The 19,311-nt window shown below is 39.5% G+C and overlaps 1 protein-coding gene across 3 annotated transcripts in view; it reads right to left on the minus strand.

The window, feature by feature from the left end:
• Positions 1 to 13,993: 13,993 nt before the first annotated feature.
• Positions 13,994 to 19,311, minus strand: part of LOC5573875 (calexcitin-1) — a 159,636-nt gene continuing 154,318 nt past the window's right edge. For all 3 annotated transcript variants that reach the window (XM_021854276.1, XM_021854257.1, XM_021854267.1), the window contains exon 8: positions 13,994 to 14,676. In XM_021854276.1, coding sequence (XP_021709968.1) covers positions 14,566 to 14,676 — 111 coding nt within the window. In that variant the 3' untranslated portion in view covers positions 13,994 to 14,565. The remainder of the gene's footprint in view (positions 14,677 to 19,311) is intronic.

Genomic DNA, 19,311 nt, shown 5'->3' on the forward strand with positions numbered 1-19,311 from the left:
TTCTTAGCAGAGGATACCACCTATACTGAAAGACGAAATAATGTTGTCACTGTTTCTTACCTAGAAATCATTTTAACATAGATACCTCTACAAATTTTCATACCACATTTTAAACATAATTCTGGTGAAAATCATTATAAATGCCTTACAACATAGAGCTCGATATCATAAGTACTCTATTATATTTGAAAATCAATTGAATTAGCCAATTCTAAAGCAGTTTCATTCTCGATACATGCTGAATATTCAGTACACTTCTCACGCAAAATAGTTATGAGATGTTTGGACTCACATCCAGAAGAATAATCAAATCTAACAATTTAGTCATGTTGTTTTGTTGTCCAACCAATTTAGTGGTCATCTGGAAACAGCTTGTCATCGCTATAAATAGTGCACAGTTATTACTTCCTCTCCTATTACCATGTACAAGTATAAATTGAATGTATTCCTTTTTTTTCTAGTGGCCATTTGACTCCCACCATTTTTTATTTGTTTCTGTAAGGTTACGTTTTTTATCCCAGATGTTGTCTGTTATTGTTGTTTGTTAAATATGCGTTGTTTTTATTTATTTTTATTGCATTTTCCGCCACCCGAAATTGGTCTCGTTTTGTTGTATTTATGTTGAATTTTATTATAGCTTTTCCGACCGGGGCAGATAGTGTTGTTTCTTGTTCACATGAGCAGCATTCGTATATGAGAGCCCTGCAAATCCCACCAACTCAGATAACTGCCTCCCTCGGGGAAGCACAAAAGTGTAGTAATAATCACCGCTCTGGTTGCTAATTTTCACGGATTATAGTGGCTTTGTGCTCTGATTTCATTGCCACGAGGCTTGCGGCGGTAGACAGTCAGTACATATTTTGTAGATAGGGACCAACACGTAGGTAGTGGATTAAGCTGTACAAATGTGAATAAAGGTTGTTTAATAATGTGTTTCTTGAATAAATAATTTTCTATAGAACCTGTTTGAAGCAAAATCATATTCGAAAGCCTTTAAGATTTACGTTGTTTCATGAATGCCAGAAAAGAAGAGGATAAACTAGGATATATTAATATCTTACTTAATGAACCCCGTTTTAAACCTCTAAGGTACGCAAAAACCTGTCTTACTTAAGAACATGTTTCGGAAGACCTTCCTTAACATGGGAACTTTCCATCTACTGGGTACACCACCATCAGGGACTAATCGTCTGGTTTCCGATTAGTTATTTTGTTATACTTTCTTAGGTTAAACTCGAGACTCTCGCTGGGGACGAGATCTCGCAGTCACCAGGGGTTCTCAAACTCTTCTCTTCAGCGTCGGCTCTTAGCACTGATCAAAAGTCCAAACAATTTTGATTACGGTTTTAACTACTCTTATCTTTATTAATTTTACTTGTGTGGGTGTGTAGACGGGGCTGGCCGGCAGGGGAGGATCTTCCAGGTAGATTCCGAGGGGCGCACACTGCTATGGAGTCACTTGTTGTCGCAGGCTGGATGATTTGGCTCGGGGCTTTGGCTTACGGGTGGACAATCCAATCGCGGTTTTCCACATGGGTGGTGGTCCTGGGGTTTTGAGTATGCTGGCTACAAACGGCGTTAACCACGGGCTGCTCAAACGGGTGTTTCCTTGGCAGGAGGGTATGGCAACCATAAACGGCCCTAGCCGATACCAAATGGATCCTAAAGGGAATTTGGGGAGATTTTAGGGTACACAAATGCCACATATTTCTTCACAGGTTAGGTAACCTGACTCTCACGGGTTTCCTGGCGTGGTTCTGAAACTTGCACTGTACTATTTAGTACCGCTATATCATCACTGGTACTCCTAATACGTTGCCTAAGTCGCTGGAACACTTGTATTTCTTAACTGTTTTTCTAGACGTCTCGATAGCTTCAAGTCTCAATTGGTAAAGACTGACTTGATCCGATTTTCCTCGTGGCATATCCAAATCCTTACCTCCCTTCCCCCATTTCCCTGCCCCCGTTAACCCTCCATTGCTTTTCCTTTTAATCCTTCCAATCGTTATTGGTGATGGTTCGAATAATAATGCTTTCACCCTAGAGACTAAGCATTATTGTTGTAGTGAATGAATTGGCTGAAAACTGATTAGTTGTTTCATTAGAGCTCTTACCGTATTGTACCATAAATACGTTACACTCGGATACTGTACTAAAAAATACCAATCTGCTTTGGGAAAAGCGATTTTGTCATCAAATCAACATAAAACTTCAAATTCTCTTTTTCATCACTTTATTTCAATTAACATTCAACATTAATATAGATCCATTTCAAATGATTTCGTCTGTGCAAAATCGTGTTTGCTATCTTTTTGTCAATCGAATCACTCCAAATGTTATTCTATCAATGTACGACAATATGAACTACATTTCCTGCGTAAGTGATAGGTCGTCGACTAATAAAACTCCGTCGTAACGGATTTGTGCTCACCATCGTCATCAGTTTTCTCCTGCCCGTGTGATGGGCTTACGGTTGCCCATGTGAAAAACAAGTGGACGCGCAAATTAATTTTCCCAATTTTCATCCTTCGTTACACATTTTGTAAATCCTCTGTCGGTTTTTGAGGCTATTTGCGGCGTATATTTCCCCTAACCAATACCTATTTATCTTCACGTGCAATGAATTTATATCTAACAGCCCAATTATTTCGATTAGGTACACTACTACGACGATATGCTGTTCCAGAGATACATTTTTAAATGACAGGCATCAAGAGTCGATTGAGAAATTAGATAATTAGTGTAGCTTTCCGTATTGGAATGTGTGAGCTTGAATAGTGTTGCATTATGCAAGAAGTTATATTGAGCGGAAATGTAGACTACATATGAATTAAAATATTGAACAATTAGATATTACAAATTTCATCAAAGTAATTAGGAAGGTCACATAATATCTTTTGAAAGCAACGTAACAAGAGAATACGCAAATCAATTCGTTGGATCTTATATAAAGCTAAATAACTATTTTGTTGTGATATAAACGCTTTTTTAAACTGTTTGTTAAGAATAAACTTGAACTGCTCTATGAAATTGTAAGGTTTCCGTTATGAGTAGCAATATATTGAAAGCTTTCTCTTCTACTGGGTAGGAATTATCACCATTCTGTTTGTTTCCCCTTGTTTGTGCATTTTGGGGGTTTTCGTAATTGATTTATTGACAACACAATCATGATAGAGCATTCTGAAGCAAACTCAAACGCCGAAACAATAATGGCTATGGCTGAAGTTGTTCAAACACGTACAGTACAGTTTGTATTACATTCATCGAACGATGTGGTTGGACATTTATCCGCCCTCATTCTGGGAATTGACGTTCATAAGAGTTCGTGTTGTAGTTTTGTGGCGTTTTTTTCTTGTTCTGTGATTCGATATCTTTATTACAATAATAATGGTTTTCACATAAAAATTTCCCTATCTCTGGTTTTAGTAAAACACCTTTTTTTTCGATTTTGCTTGGTTTGACAAATTGAATTCCAACAATCTTCATCTTTATTTTATTATATTTTATCATTAGTTTTCGTACACCATCGAGAATTGGTTTTTGGCTTATCTATTAGGAGTGCAAATTTGTTGAGTGATAAATGTGTGTTGTTCTCGAACTGTTTTCCTTAAATATTTAATTCTCTACTTTTAAAAGGAAGTTAAGACTGGTCAATTGTCAAGAATTTAGTAAAGATAATTGGAGAAATGTTGAGTACGTTTTGTTTTCGACCTGATGAAACACATCAATTCTTGATGTTATAAAACCACAATAAAAATGTCGTTCTCTAGGAGGAAGTAAAAGAGATTGGCGCATCAACTCAACCTTCCCGTTTATTATATTATCTTTGGGTCATTTTTGTTAACGAAAATTTCGATTGGTTTTGCTGAAAGAAACATACCTTAATGCTGGACAGACAACTTCGCGAACCTGGAGGAACAAAAAAGACTCTACATATTGGTAATGAACCTTCAGTCCAGCAACTCCTTATCATATTTGCAAGGTGTCTGAAACCCTCGAGCATTTGTATACCATGAACAGGTACCGAAGGAGTGCAAACAAGGATTATATGCCCAATCCCAAGGTTTTTTTAGGAGTAGATTATGTACCAATTGAGACAGTAGAGTAAAGTGGGGCAATAGTTCGAGTGGGGTAAGAGTTTCTTTTTAACATTTCCAGCTTATTTCAAAACAAATCTTATAAATGGTGGTTCGAATGCTATTCAAGTAAGAAACTTTCTATCCAAATATCATAAAAATCGATTGAGATTTGGAAAAGTTATGGCTTTTTGTTGTTTTCCGACGTGAATATTGTAATTTTTGGTCAAACTTTCGTTGCATGGAACCAATTGAAGATAAAATCTTTTTCAATATTTTATGTAAGGGCGTTTCTAGGCCTATCATAAGGTTGCTTTGAGGTGTATTAGTTTTTGCATAGATGCTTGAAAACAATTTTTGGCCCATAGTGGGGCAAAAGTTCGACCCATGTATAAAATCACGGAAAACTTTGCAAATTGCCTAAAATCCACATATTATCTTTAAATTCAGTTAAATTTGTCTGATCGTGGGAAAATTGTCACCAAAATTTTACATTTCCCCATAGTTTTGTGAAAAACTGCTATTTTTGAGTATATTACTATTAAACCGGTTTTGAGCAATTTTTTGATGAAAATTTAGTGTGTATTTTTCGTCAAACTTAAGTTTACGGCTGGTGTAAAGTATGCCTATCATAAAAGGATCGATATTTTGTGTTTTAGCCAGCGAACTTTTGCTCCACACTAGATTCGAACTCTTGCCCCACCGGTGGGTCAAAAGTTCGAATAAGACAATTAATTTTGAAACTGTTATAACTAAAAATGGGTAAATATTTTGACACAAGTTTGTTCAGCAAAATTATAGCCAATATGTTGACGGTTCACTGAGTTTCCCTGGAAACTTTGATTATACCACTAAGGTCGAACTTCTGCCCCACCTTACTCTTTGTATCAGTAAAAGAAAACCAATTCATGGATGTATTGAACATTGAAAGAAAAGATAGGAAGAGCAGGACTAAAGCTGCAGTGTTATTTCGAAGGAATGCATTCAACAGAAAAATTGCAATTAATACGAAGAATTTCGGTTAATATAAAAACAAGTTTAAAACCCATTCTTCTTAAATTTGCAACTGTAATTCAGGTTTGTAGTGGAAGATATGTTCACTTATTTTAATTCAAACTTTAATTTCTATTGGAACAGAAAATTTGATATAGTTAAACAAAAAATCAAAGTTTCCATAAAAGTATGAAATTCTAGAGGCATAAATAGTTTTAAAGCGCATATTTAAACAATGTGGTTGGTAAATGCTGGGCATGGCAAATCATTGGTACCTTGCGTACCTCGGTACCCCTGCTATCAGCGAAGAGAAACTTGGCAGGCGAGGAAGTTGGCAAGAATTTGTTCGCTGGCTAAGTGGCAGCAAGAATGGGATGCCTCCGAGAAAGGCAGGTGGATCCACAGGCTCAACCCGAATCTATCGGCCTGGATGAACAGGGAGCACGGAGAAGTGAACTGTCAGGTCACGGCTGCTTCAAGCAGTATCTGCATTGATTCGGCCATGCGTCTTCACCATTCTGTCATGAGTGTATGGAGATTGAAGAAACGCCAGAACATGTTGTCTTCGACTGCCCGAGGTTCAACGTAGAACGAAACACGGTGGCGACTGCTTTTGGTGAGTACTTCAGCGTAGACGGTGTGGTCACCGGAATGATAAGCGATCCCAATCTTTGGAATATGATGGCCAACATGGTGGTGCAAATAATGACTGGCCTACAGTGCAACTGGCGAGAAGAGCAGCGAAACGATACGCAGAGAGCAGCGCATGACGTCGGGTCGTCGGGGCGCTGATGCACCGGAAGCCAAGCTCTCACCGAAATTGTCGGGCTAACCTCGGCACTCGATAAGTCAGTCTGTTGATGAGAGGAGACCATCGGGCGCGATCGGAGTAGGCTTGATCCTCCATCGAGGACAAGACCGAGTAGAACGTACGTAACGTAATATCGGTAATAAATCGTCGAGGCATCTGGGAAGTCACCCTCCAACCGGAATTGCAGAACCGACCCTGACACTTGGCCGACCAGCATCGAGTCGGAGTAGGCTAGATCCTCCGCCAGGGACTAGCTGAGTAGATCGTGGAACAGCACCGGCAAATGATCGTCGGGGCGCCTGTGAACCGGAAGTTTCCTTCCACCGGAATCGCAGGATCGACCTCGGCATTTGCCCGGATAGCATAGGTTCGGAAGATCTTCCGCCGCCGTGGAAATCTTCGTCAGAGTAGGATAGGTCCACCGTTGGGAGCTTTTCTGAGTAGTGCGACCGTATCACCGGCTTGAGTCGTCGGAGCGCCAGTGAACTGGAAACCATCCTCCAATCGGAATCTCTGGGCCTACTTCGGCAATCCATCGGCCAACAACGGAGTATGAACAACGCGTAACGTTACCGGTTTCGGGAGATATTCAGACAAGCTGAAGTTAATCATGAAGGGTCTCTTGCGCCGTGGTCGCAATAGATGTGAAAAACGCATTCAACAGCGCCAGCTGGGAGGCAATCGCCGCAGCAATGCACAGAATTCATGTTCTCAACTTTATAAGGAAGATCCTGAAGAGCTACTTCTAGAGCAGAATCTTGGTGTACGAAACAAAAGGAGGTCGGGAGTTATTGCAAGTGACTGCGGTCGTCCTTCAAGGTTCTATTTTCGGTCCAACTATTTCAAAGGGGATGTACGACGGAGTCTTGATACTGCAGCTACCCAGGAAGTTGAAGATTGTTGGTTTAGTGATGGACGAGATGCTGGAAGAAGTGGAGATGCTAGTGATGGAAACAATTGACGCAATCGAGAGCTGGATGAACGGAGGAAAACTGCATTCAGCTTACGACAAAACATACATCGATATTGAGGTATGAAGTTCCTGTTTGGGGCAAGGCACTGGAAACGAAGCGGAACAGTGAAAAGCTGAACAGAGCGATTCGGATGATCGCAGTGCAAGTCGCGAGTGCCACCCGAAGAAGCAGCGGAAGAGCTGGCCCTCCATCGTTCCAGTTGGCGTAATCGGCAGCTGAACGAGAGTCCATGGATTTTTCACCTAACACCGGCGATGTGTACAACATCGACATCACACTTGCCGAACTTCTGTGGGCTCTCGACAAAGGGCGAGGCGCCTCAACAGGTGCTTTTTCTATAGAGTACCCTCTTCTTCAACGTCTCTCTCTGTCTGTGAAGATGACGTTTCTTGAGGTCTTCAATGTAATTTGGCGAAGTGACGAGTTCCCCGTCAGCTGGCGGAATACTATCGAGGTTCCCATCATGAAACCAAATTGCCAGGACTCCGCACCGGCTGTCTTCCGATCAATCTCGCTCACCAGCTGCATGTTGAAGTTGTTTGAGCGCATCATTAACCGCCGTTTGATCACGGAGCTAGAGTCGAGTGGGTGGCTTTTCATGCGAATCGTGCCACTGATACATACTTTGTCGAGCTGGAGAAATTGCTTCCAAATATCGACGAGCACTGCCTTTTAGCCTCCTTGGATCTGTCGATGGCGTATGATACGATTTGGCGACACGGAATATTCCATAACACAAAGTCATGGCGAACGTTTCAGGAGTCCGTAGGAGGACATTTGACCCCCCTCCCCCCCACACCAACTTGAGAACGGGGAGCCGGAAAATTTTCGTGTTATCCGTGACACTTTTCCTCGTCGCGATGCAACTCATCTTACGAATCATACCGGCTGCAGTAGAAGTCCTTTTGTATGCCAACGACATCCTCCTCGTTGTGCGTGGGCCGAAAAACGAAGGGTTGCACCGTAAACTTCAGGTCGCCGTGAAAGCGGTTGACAAGTGGGCAAAGAGTGTGGGTGTCGGTAATCTGCGACGAAGATACAAAGTTTATATTGTAGCCCAAATGTGCACCGAGAGCCAGCTAAAGAAATCCATTGAAGAAAGCCATTGATCGATCCGCCTTCTTGAAGACAAAACGTCTGAGAATACTGGGCATATCTTTGGATCGGACGCTTACCTTCAAACCCCACTGCCAGGCGGTCAAGAAAGCGTGTGAGTCGCGGCTGCGGATACTGCAAGTAATCGGTGCCAAACTTCCCCGTAGCAATCGATCTTTCTTGCTCCAGGTTGGCAGCATCTCAGGAGATTCTTGCCTCGTCGTATAACAAGATGATTCGTTTCGCTTCTGGTGCATTTGTAACTAGCCCGATATCATCGATCATGGCCGAGGCGAGCTCTTAGCCATTCGACTTTCTAGCGATACAGTCCTCAGCGCGGACGGCCATCCGGATTGCAGCAAAAAGTCCTGATAACGCCAACCTTCCTTTGATCCGGCAAATATCAGACCGTCTAGTTTAACTAACGGGAATAGAGCTCCCGAATGTCAGCCACCTTGTTAGGCAAAACAACCGCGAGTGGCACGTACGAAAACCAACAATAGTTTAGGATATTAAAAGGAGTAATTTAGATCTGGCGACTCTCCCGATAAAGTTCACCCGGTAGTGCAACATCTGCTTACGACCCGCTTCCATCAATCGGCTGTCGTATACCTACACTGATGGGTAAAAGTAACAGAACACCGTAGGTGCGGCTTGGCACACTACAGGTGGCACGTACAGCCTAACGGAAGAATGCAGTGTCCCAGTAGAAGACGCGCTAAGAGCCGTTAAACAGCTAATACGACGCCACTGGAACAATCAGTGGTACGATTCTCGTGAATCCAAGCTGCGGGAAGTCGAACAAGGAACGCTTCGATGGGCAGATCGTGCTAACACGGGAGAGGATCGTCCATACGCGGCTTATTCATACGTTTATATTGAAAAGAGAATCCCCACCAACCTGCGAATGCTGCGGAACATTTGTGAACGTGCGGCATTTGATTTTGCAGTGCAGGAAATATGAAAGAAAAATGACGGAGAACAATGTTTGCACAACCAGTTTGAGAAACGCCCTAGCAGATGAAGAAAACGCAACGTTGAGCTTACTGAAGTTTCTACATGACACAAATTTATACAAATAACAAGTAACCATCCTATTCTGACACGAATGAACTCCTCTGGTGTAAAGTGTCGTTAATTAAAAAGAAAATCACTTTGGCGGAGGATATCAAGTGCTACCAATGAAGAGATATCAGAAACGTGCGGAAGATTGCCAGAGTCGGATCTATGGCGAGGTGACAGCACGAGTGGGTCTGCGCGGATGTTTCAGAAAATATGTCTATAGATTCGGACACGCTGAGTCGCCACACTGCTTAGACATGAAGGAGAAACCGCATTTTGTAGGTTTTGACTGTCCAAGATACGTGGAAGTGCGGAACGAAATGCTCAGAAGCCGCGATGGAGATTTAAACCCCGACAACATCGTGCAGAAAATGTGTCAACACGTAAGTACGTGACACGCGATGAACAGAGGGATAACGCAAATCATATCGTCACTGCAAATAAAATGGCGAGCAAACCAGAGAGCGTCGGGCCGCGATCGGAGTAGTCAAGATCCTCCTCTCGGGAACTAGCTCGAACTACTCGGCGTCACGTAGTATTGGTGATGGATAATCGGAGAAACCTGCGAACCAGAAGTCTTTCTCTGCGGGAATCACAGGACTAACCTGGGCACCAAACCGACCAGAATCGCGTTAAAAGTCGAGGCAGACTAGGTCCGCCAACGGGGACTAATTGAGTAGACAGCGAATAGTACAAATGGTCTTCGGACGCCTGTGAACGGAACCACAGAACCGACCATGACATCTGCCCGGATAGCATCAGTTCGGGAGATCTTTCGCCGCTGGGAAAATCTTCTTCCGAGTAGGATAAATCCATGGTTGGGGGCTTGAGTCGTCGGAGCGCCAGTGAACCTGAATCCATCCTCCAACCGGAATCTCTGGGTCGACTTCGGCACTCCACCGGCCAACAACGGAATATGAACAACGCGTAACGTTGCCGGTCTCGGGAGATATTCCTCCGTCGAGGAACTCACCATCGGTATAGGCTTGCTTCACCGTCGAGAACTACGCCGAGAAGTATCAATCACGACGAACCGCTTTGGTTCGTCGGGGCGCTTGCAAACCGGAAGTCACCCCTCAATCGGAATCGCCTGATCGACGTCGACATCTAACCAGTTCGCCTGAATAGCATGCCGAGCAGAGCAGTGGAGTTAATCGAATCAACAAACACAGTAGCGTCTATAGTGAAAAGTCTCACATTAGGGTGGGGCTTATTTCCAAAAATCTTCCGTAGTCAGGATTTACAAAGTGGAAAATGATCATCGGTCCCAAAATAACATCCAGTGAAACAATGAGAATTTTTGGTGAAGGTTTAGAGGTGGCGCAAAGGGCATATGTGCAGTTTTCCCATTTTAGTGATCTCTGAAAACTTTTGGTAAGCTTTTCAGCTTGTTTTGGTGATTTTAGGACCCTCAAGGGCAAAAAATCACCTCAAAATTGCGATATCTCCACTCCTTTAGATGATATTTGACGAAATATATTTTATGCATGTGATTTTTGGCCCTTAAATAGGTTACAATGACTGATTAGTATCAACCAAGCATATGAATAGCTGGGGAGGATTCCTATGCTAGTAGAATGGAACAAAGAGCAAAGAAGAATGAGAGAAAGAACAAAGAACACAGAAGAATGAAAGGTGGGGTGGGTTAAACAGGGGGGAGGGTGGAACTGATGATATTATATTAGAATCAACTACGAAGCCGTGAAAATATCTCGGTTGGATTTATGAGATGTGATTATATGTAAGTTAGTATTATAGAATGTCCGTTTGATATAACTCCAGCAATTGCAATTTTATAATCTGAAAGAAATGACAGAGGGGGCCCAAATCCATACAGGCTCATAATTCGTACACTTCATACAAATAGAAGGAGTTTTATATGAAGTGGAAGGGTTTAGATTCATTCCTTGGGTGTTCGGATTTTGATCCCACACGATATTTCCTTATTAGGTAAATCTATGAACGATTTTTGCTTTCTAGCAATAACTCTACTTGATAGAATTTCCACAGGAATTTCTGGATTGCCATTTCAGCAATTGCGTTTGGGCTTCCAATACTTCACTTTCGCCAGAACACCTTCAACATAACTTCGGACAAACGAAAATGCAGATGAAGTTCAATACATCGTTCTACATCTGTATTTGAAATCGATGTATATAAACAACATCAGAAGGAAAAAATCGGTAGTCAAAATTCAAATTAGTGCACGAGCTTCTATAGGGTGCAAGAGATAAAGCACTTCAGGTTGAAAACACCTAGAAAAAAAAAATTAAGTCGTCACAGAACTGAAACATATTTTTTTAGGACAGAGCTACATGAAGGAATTTTCACAGGATGTCCTATGTATATAAAAATAATTGTATAAATTGGTCATGAATTTAATAGATACTGCGTGAGGCTGAATTTTCAGGATGTACATTTTGCAACGGTTTCTTTCGATAAATTGCTATCATCATTCAAAAAAAAAACCGAACGATTATTGAACTAAGTGTGCAGTGTATATCTACCAGGAGAATAATGATGAAACTTCTCATGGAATTAAAGACATTTTAGCCGTTACTGCAATTTTTCTATAAAGAGTAATCTAAAATCGTATGCATGGGTCGAAAAGTGGTTTAAAAAATTGGTGCTTTTCCCCTACTTGAAGAAAAATTGCTCGAAATATCTCTGAAGTAGCTAATATTAAATAGATGTCAAGGGGTCGGAGCTGGTGCAGTGGTTAGAACACACACCACTCACGCTGAGGATCTGGGATCGAATCCCATCCCCGAGATAGTCAATAAAATTTCAGTAGCGACATCATTCGGAAGGGAAGTTAACCCGTTGGTCCCGAGATGAACTAGCTTAGAGCTAAAACTCTCGTTAAAAAAGACTGAAAAAAAATTAAGTCAATAAATATAATCATCGTTTTCTACTGGAACTTTTCTTCATTGGGTAAAATCGAAATTTTTCAAGATTCCTCAGTTACGCTCACGACATCACTAGTTTCACCCTCCCACCTGTTTAACCCACCTCACCTTACATTCTTCTGTGTTCTTTGTTCTTTCTCTCATTCTTCTTTGCTCTTTGTTCTATTCTACTAGCATAGGAATTCTCCCCAGCTATTCATATGCTTATACGGGTTCATAGTAATCAGTCAGCGGAACCTATTTAAGGGCCAAAAATCGCATGCATAAAATATATTTCGTCAAATATCATCTAAAGGAGTGGAGATATCGCAATTTTGAGGTGATTTTTTGCCCTTGAGGGTCCTAAAATCACCAAAACAAGCTGAAAAGCATACCAAAAGTTTTCAGAGATCACTAAAATGGGAAAACTGCACATACGCCCTTTGCGCCACCTCTAAACCTTCACCAAAAATTCTCATTTTTTCACAGGATGTTATTTTGGGACCGATGATCATTTTCCACTTTGTAAATCCTGACTACGGAAGATTTTTGGATATAAGCCCCACCCTAGTCTCACATGGCCCATGCGTGTGGCCAGCTTCAAAATGTGAGTGACATTGAAGAGACAAATTGCAGCCATAGCGAATAGAGCGCCCTGAAGTAATACTACAGATACTTGGTACAGAGTTGTTTGCCCCTTACATTCTCTGTTACCTCCCTCGAGACGTGCATCTACAATAGACCGTTGAGTGAGAACCACAGAGTCTAAACCCCATTAGAACCTCAGATAGCCGGATTAGGTGAAAGTTTCTAGATTTGCTAGAATTGCGATTATTCCATAAAAAAAAATAAAAAAAGGAAATCATTTATGTTTGTTGTAATTTGGCGAGTTGAATTTGTGAGAATTGTTTATTTTTTGCTCGGTAGGCTGATTTTTTTTAACAAGTGCAGCTAATAATCATCAAGGTTTTTCAGTAATTATGAAATCTTAGAGTAGGTTATACACCAATTGAGACGGTATTTTTTAGTGAAGGAATAACCATTAAATATATCCAAATCAAACAAAAATAGGACAAAGCAGGACTAAAGCTGCAGTGTAGTTCCACAGCAATCATGCAACAGGCGAATTGCAATTAAAACAAATAATTTTAATTCATGAAATAAAACAAGATGAAATCCGATTCTTCTCAAAATTTGCAACTGTAATTCAAGTTTGTAGCGCAAGGGATGTCCATTTAATATGATTCATAATATATCTGAAATTAAGATATAAACTGGAAAAAATTGATATTGTTAACCAAAAATCGAAGTTTCCATGAAATTATGGAATTTTGCACGCATACATGTTTAAGCGATTCTACCCCATTACCCCGAATGCAATTTCCCCGAATGTCATCACCCCGAATTCCATTACCCCTAATGTACCATTACCCTGAATTCCATCTCCATTACCAAAGCATTCGGCTATATCCTTGAATATATAATTATCTTTACATGATGATATTTATAACATTTCTCCATGATATTGAAATTCGGGGTAATGTCATTCTGGGAAATGGGTCGTTCGGGGATTAGGAATTCGGGATAATGGCGTTCGGGGTAATGGTGTAGAATCTTTTTAGCAATGCAATTATATTAAAGAAATCTACAGTACACGTTTGAAGTTTTAAACATTTATTTGGAACAGTTCTCGTGAGTTACGTGCAATCGATATTGAAGACATCAGTACTTGTTTCAAACTTTCAAAATGAAAATCTTCAGAACAGAATGCAGAAATAATTAGGCTGTCTTTCAAAAAACTATCAAAGTTACCCCATTGTACAGTACAAACTAGATTACAATACATCGAATTATTCCAACAAAACCTCGTGATGGTTCAGAATTTGGATAGCAATCACATTTTCTCAGCAAGGTGCGCCATTCGAAAAATTTGCACCAGCCTTCCTGGTGATCCTTTTCACCAGATTTCACATCACACTAAAACATAAGAGCCTCGGGTGCCGAACAATCCAAAAAGTGACTAAGCTCGAGGAAAAACGACACTGCTTTTAATGCCATTTATCATATTTCACATTCTTCCATTTATTATCATCACGACCGCTCAGGATCGCAGCAGGGGACTATTTGTTTCTGGCACTCTGCTGCATCTCAACTCTACTTTTTCGTACCACACTCCCTAAGGTCTCCTATAATCCCCTCCCACAAAGCAGAATCTTCGTTTTTCTGCTGGTGCATTCCATTCTGCGTTTGTTCCGTGTCATCGCGCTTGATTTTGCTATTCATGACCCGTACCGTCACTTAATAACGGAAAATCTCGCGCACCTCCCGGAGCACCATCTGCTGGACGTATTTTCTGATGGATGTTTTCGAAATGAATTCCCAAATAACTTCACTTCCTCCCGTCGAACGTTATCTCTAGTGTGTGGTTTAGGAGTTGGTTTCGTGATTTATTTTTATCAATTTCGATTTCTGTATACCATTGAATTCAACGAAAAACGGAAACACCCTCTACATCGATATAATTGAAACTGGGTTTCGTGTTTTGAGCGATTTGTTGAGTATTCTATTTTCTCCGCCGGTTCTTAGAAGTGTTAACAGCAGAAAAGTTTCAAAGGGAACAAAACCAACTATACGCTTTCGTCGCTCCTAAAACTAACTAATGCACGTTAAAATGCCGTTCGGCCAAAAATGAAGTTTCCAGGCGCTGCAGGATCATCCGATGAGAAATACTCACGCCACAATACGGCAAACTGCTCTCGGTCGACTTCTTCAGCACCCTGGTGGGAGAAAAAGAAAGTGTGGAAAACGAAATCAATGTGGTTGAATTGTTTTGGGTGAATGAGTACATTGAGTAAGTTATAGTAGCATTAGTAGGAAATAGAAACATATAGGGTCGATGCACCAATAGTCGCATAGCTAAGAACAATTATTCGTATAAAATCGAAAAATAATGCCAGCGGCATTTTTTATACATTATCTGAAATCTTTTTATCTTGGCTTTGTAGGTAAAATACGAAAACTAAGATAACTCATATTTTTGTATTTATTATCGCTTGTGCCACTATAGGAACACATGTGCCTATAGTAGCTCTATTTCTAACTTGAATCTATGACAAATGATCGAAAGACAAAAGGTCGAAAGACAAAAAATCGAAAGGACAAAAGGTCGAATTTAAAAATAAGGAAAATAAGGTCGAAAATATTTTTTTAAAGAAGTAATTCACTATCGGCGTTTTGTCTTTCGGCCTTTTATCCATAAACCTTCTAATTTATGTTTCTATAGTAGATTTAGTTTCACGGCGCAGAGAAAATACAAATCAAAACCGTATTTTTACAAATCTTTTATATTTTTTCTTTAAAGTATGGATCAAAAGTTTTCGATTGATACAAAATTGTTCTTAATTCATCATTTAGTTTGTTATATAAAAAATATTGTTACTATAGGAACAATAGGTATACTATAGGTGCAAGGGAACTCAGATTTTAAGCAAAACTATTCATTTCGATCATATTTTGAACAAAACCGAGTTGTGTATCAATTGTACTTAGATTAATTCCTCCTGATCTATATGTCGAAAAATATTTTGCAAAGATTTATTACAAAACGGCCGTAAAAAGCCAATAGTGCGACTATAGGGGACTGTCTACTACCCCAGCAACACACATGTTATAATTGTGTATTATCAACTGATATATGACCAAAATTAGTCATATATTAGTTGATAATACACAATTATAATATGTGTGTTGCTCGGGTAAGGGAACATCGACCCTAGTAAGTTAATTTTAGGGGGAAAGTATCCAATATCGGCAAATAGTAATATGTTAGCAACATTAAGTGTAATAGTTATAATATTATGCTAGAAGAATATGTAACTGGCGGAACTTGAACTCAGTACTTCAAGTTTCTTTATTTTCTCGGTGATACATTCATTAGGGAGCTCCTAATTTTAAGAACAGCTTGAATACGATTGTGCGATATTTTCCAGAAACCTATTCGCTAAAATGACATCCGCCAGAAAGTTTCATTCACCAGAAAACCATTCGCCAAAATGTACAATTCTTCAGAATTGACCATCCCCTATATATATAAATATTTTTTTTTATCAGTTAAATCAAGTTTGCAATTGTAGGAAAAATAACCGAGCTAGAGCGTGAAAACCATTGGCGTAGCAAGGTTTTTTTCTGTAGGTGGCCTAGCAAATTATTGGTTTACAGAAGTAATGTTGGTAGTAACAATCACGATTTTCACAAATTGATTTTATTTGATTGTGATTTTGTCTCACATCGCTGCACAGGGATACTTGTAAATTTCAATTTTCACTACGGAAAATATTCATCTCTTGTCTAATCCAGTAAAAAAAAATCCTTAGAAGATTCTCCCAAAGAACTCACGAGGAATATCCCTTTGTAATTCTTCCATAAATTTTTCAGGTATCGAGGATTTCTTCATGAATGATTTCCGTACGGTTCCAGTGCTTTTTCCAAGAACTCCTATACCTGTTTTCAGTAATTCCTGGGACTCCCACAGGAAATCATTCATTTATTTATTTATCTTTATCTTTATCTATTATTAATGTTTACACAAATTTCGAAAAAATGCTTTTTAGTGATATGTTTTTCCAAAATCCTTCTCGAATGGGCACAAAACTCCTTCATCTTTTCGAAAAACGTTATAAAATAAGAAAAAAACAAAGAAACTAATACTAAACGCTCAACCGGAAACGATCCAGAGCCAAAATCTAATTCTACTCAGTTAAAAACTTCATTCAATTGTTCATTAATAATTTAACCACCATCAAAATCGTCTTCAAAATCATCAAGCAAGGATTCTTTCCACGAATTCTTCACCAACAGTTTTCCAATATTACTTTTGAGATTATTCCTAAAGTTTCTCTACATATTCTTAAAACAAATCTTTCAGCAAATCTCTCAGAAATTCTTCAAGAATTGTTTGAAGAAAAAAAAAACACAGCAAAAATTATCTAGGATTGATTTTTTCAAGTTACTGATATTCTTAAACAAATAAACAAGACTTAATTGGGAACCTATTTTTAGTGATTTCTCAGAGAAGTTCTTCACACATCTATCTGCATTTTTTTACAGAAAATTTTCTAAGTGTTTCTTTAGAATAATCTACACTCAAAATAATCCAAACGTCATTGCTACGTGAAAAATCACGTAAATTGATCAGAATTCATTTTACCACGATCTTACCTGACTAAGGTAATGATCACCAGACCACCCGATAATTCTCACTGTGGAAGCCTATCACACTTACGTGAAAACCATGTAGGCGCTTACTTCATTCTGACATCTGCACAATGTGTTCATTCTGTGTTGATCTCAAATAAGAAGATGGTGTCCACTAGTTTCTTCAAGAACTAAATCTGATTTTGATCGATCGTCCTCAAGGTAAATATGGTTTAAATATTGGCTAATCTTTTATTAATTACCCTTTTACATGATTTGCGATTGATTATGGCAATTTTTAACGTAAAGTTAAGCAGCAAGACCGACTCACAAACATCTGAATCGAATAAGCTTCAGATGAATCTGGTACCGGAAAGATTCTTTAGTCAATCGGAGAACGGCCGTTCGTAAGTATTTTTTTTTTAATTGCTAACTATGTGATTGTAGTTTTTGTTCCGATCTACAGAAATGCTCGTATTCAACTGGACCATACTATTTGCATCACTCGTGAAAGTAAATGAAATCCTGCGGTGATTCAACTCACTGTGCTATGTTGAATAAATTTGTAATGGTTATCGATTGAGTGTAATAAATATTTGATCTCTTAAGTTTGTTTCACTCTTCTCCGAATTGAAAAATTATGCAGCTGCAGAGCCAATGCAAAACAGGTGGCTTTTATAAAAATATGTTGATAACTTTAATTGAAATATTATGTAGGATTTATTGGAAGGCTTTGTAAAAGCTACGGAGAAATCCACGTAGGGGCCCAGATAGCCGTAGCGGTAAACGCGCAGCTATTCAGCATGACCATGCTGAGGGTCGTGGGTTCGAATCCCGCTGGTCGAGGATCTTTTCGTAAAGGAAATTTTCTCGATTCCCAGGGCATAGAGTATCTTCGTACCTGCCACACGATATACACATGCAAAAATGGTCAATCGGCAAAGAAAGCTCTCAGTTAATAACTGTGGAAGTGCTCATAAGAACACTAATCTGAGAAGCAGGCTTTGTCCCAGTTGGGACGTAACGCCAGAAAGAAGAAGAAGAAGAAATCCACGTAGCTGCTACGTGAAACTCCGATGGAACAGATGAAGTTCAATAGTTCATGCGTTCATTCTGTGTTACCTATGATCTACGTAAGAGCTACGTGGAAAGTGCCATGGAAAAAAACCACGTATGTTTTCACGTAGCAATGACGTGTCGATTATTTTGAGTGTAAAAATCAATTCAAACTACAGTCGTCTCTCCACATCTCGATATCGAAGGGACCATCGAGATAGGGAGAGATCCAGACAAAGAGCACTAATTTAATGAACACTAGATTGAAAATCACTCCGTTACTAGGAAAATAATATACAAACAAACTTCATTTTGAGTTTCCAAATTGTGCTGAATCACTTAAATCTGGTCTAGTAACCTTTGATAATATTCATATCGACATATGGATAGAAAATTGGGAACGAAAAATCATCAGGAACACATCGAGATATGGAGCTATCGAGATAAGGAGGATATCGAGATATGGAGAGAGAAATCTGCAGAATGAAGGGGCCGAAGCAATCATCGACATAGGGAGAGATATCGAGATATGGAGAGTCGACTGTACTTGCATTCCTTCAAAATTCTCAAAAATATTTTACAATTCTTCAGAAATATTTAAGAAAATTCAGACATTTGTATAAAGTTTCTAGCGAAACACGTACAACTGTTCCATCATAAACTATTTCGCGAAAAGTCTCAAAAATTCCCGATTAATTTGTTTAGGGATTATTCCGGATAAATATATTTATAATTGTTTCCCTGGAATGGCGTCTTACGATTCTTCCGAAAAATTCACCAGAGATCCATCCAAGTATTTTCAAGACATTTTTTACTTTAAACGGCATTAGCGAGGTGGTAGGTCATTTGGCATAAAGTCGTTTGGCATAAAGCCGTTTGGCATAAAGTCGTTTGGCGTAATGGTCATTTGGCATAAAGTCGTTTGGCATAAAGGTCGTTTGGCATAATGGTCGTTTGGCATAATAGTCGTTTGGCATAATGAGTCTGAAACCAAAAATTTCTCAATTTTTCGTTTTTACGTTTCTATTGAATCTTTCTGATGACATCAGGCTTGTTTTGGAGTCAATTGATACAAAATGACACTTTATTCAACAATCATTCGCTCTTGAATAAATTTAAGCATATTTGGAAAGTTATTGTCAACTAGTGGTCCCGGCAAACTT

Source organism: Aedes aegypti, chromosome 1, assembly GCF_002204515.2.
Source record: "Aedes aegypti strain LVP_AGWG chromosome 1, AaegL5.0 Primary Assembly, whole genome shotgun sequence".
Lineage (NCBI taxonomy): Eukaryota > Metazoa > Arthropoda > Insecta > Diptera > Culicidae > Aedes > Aedes aegypti.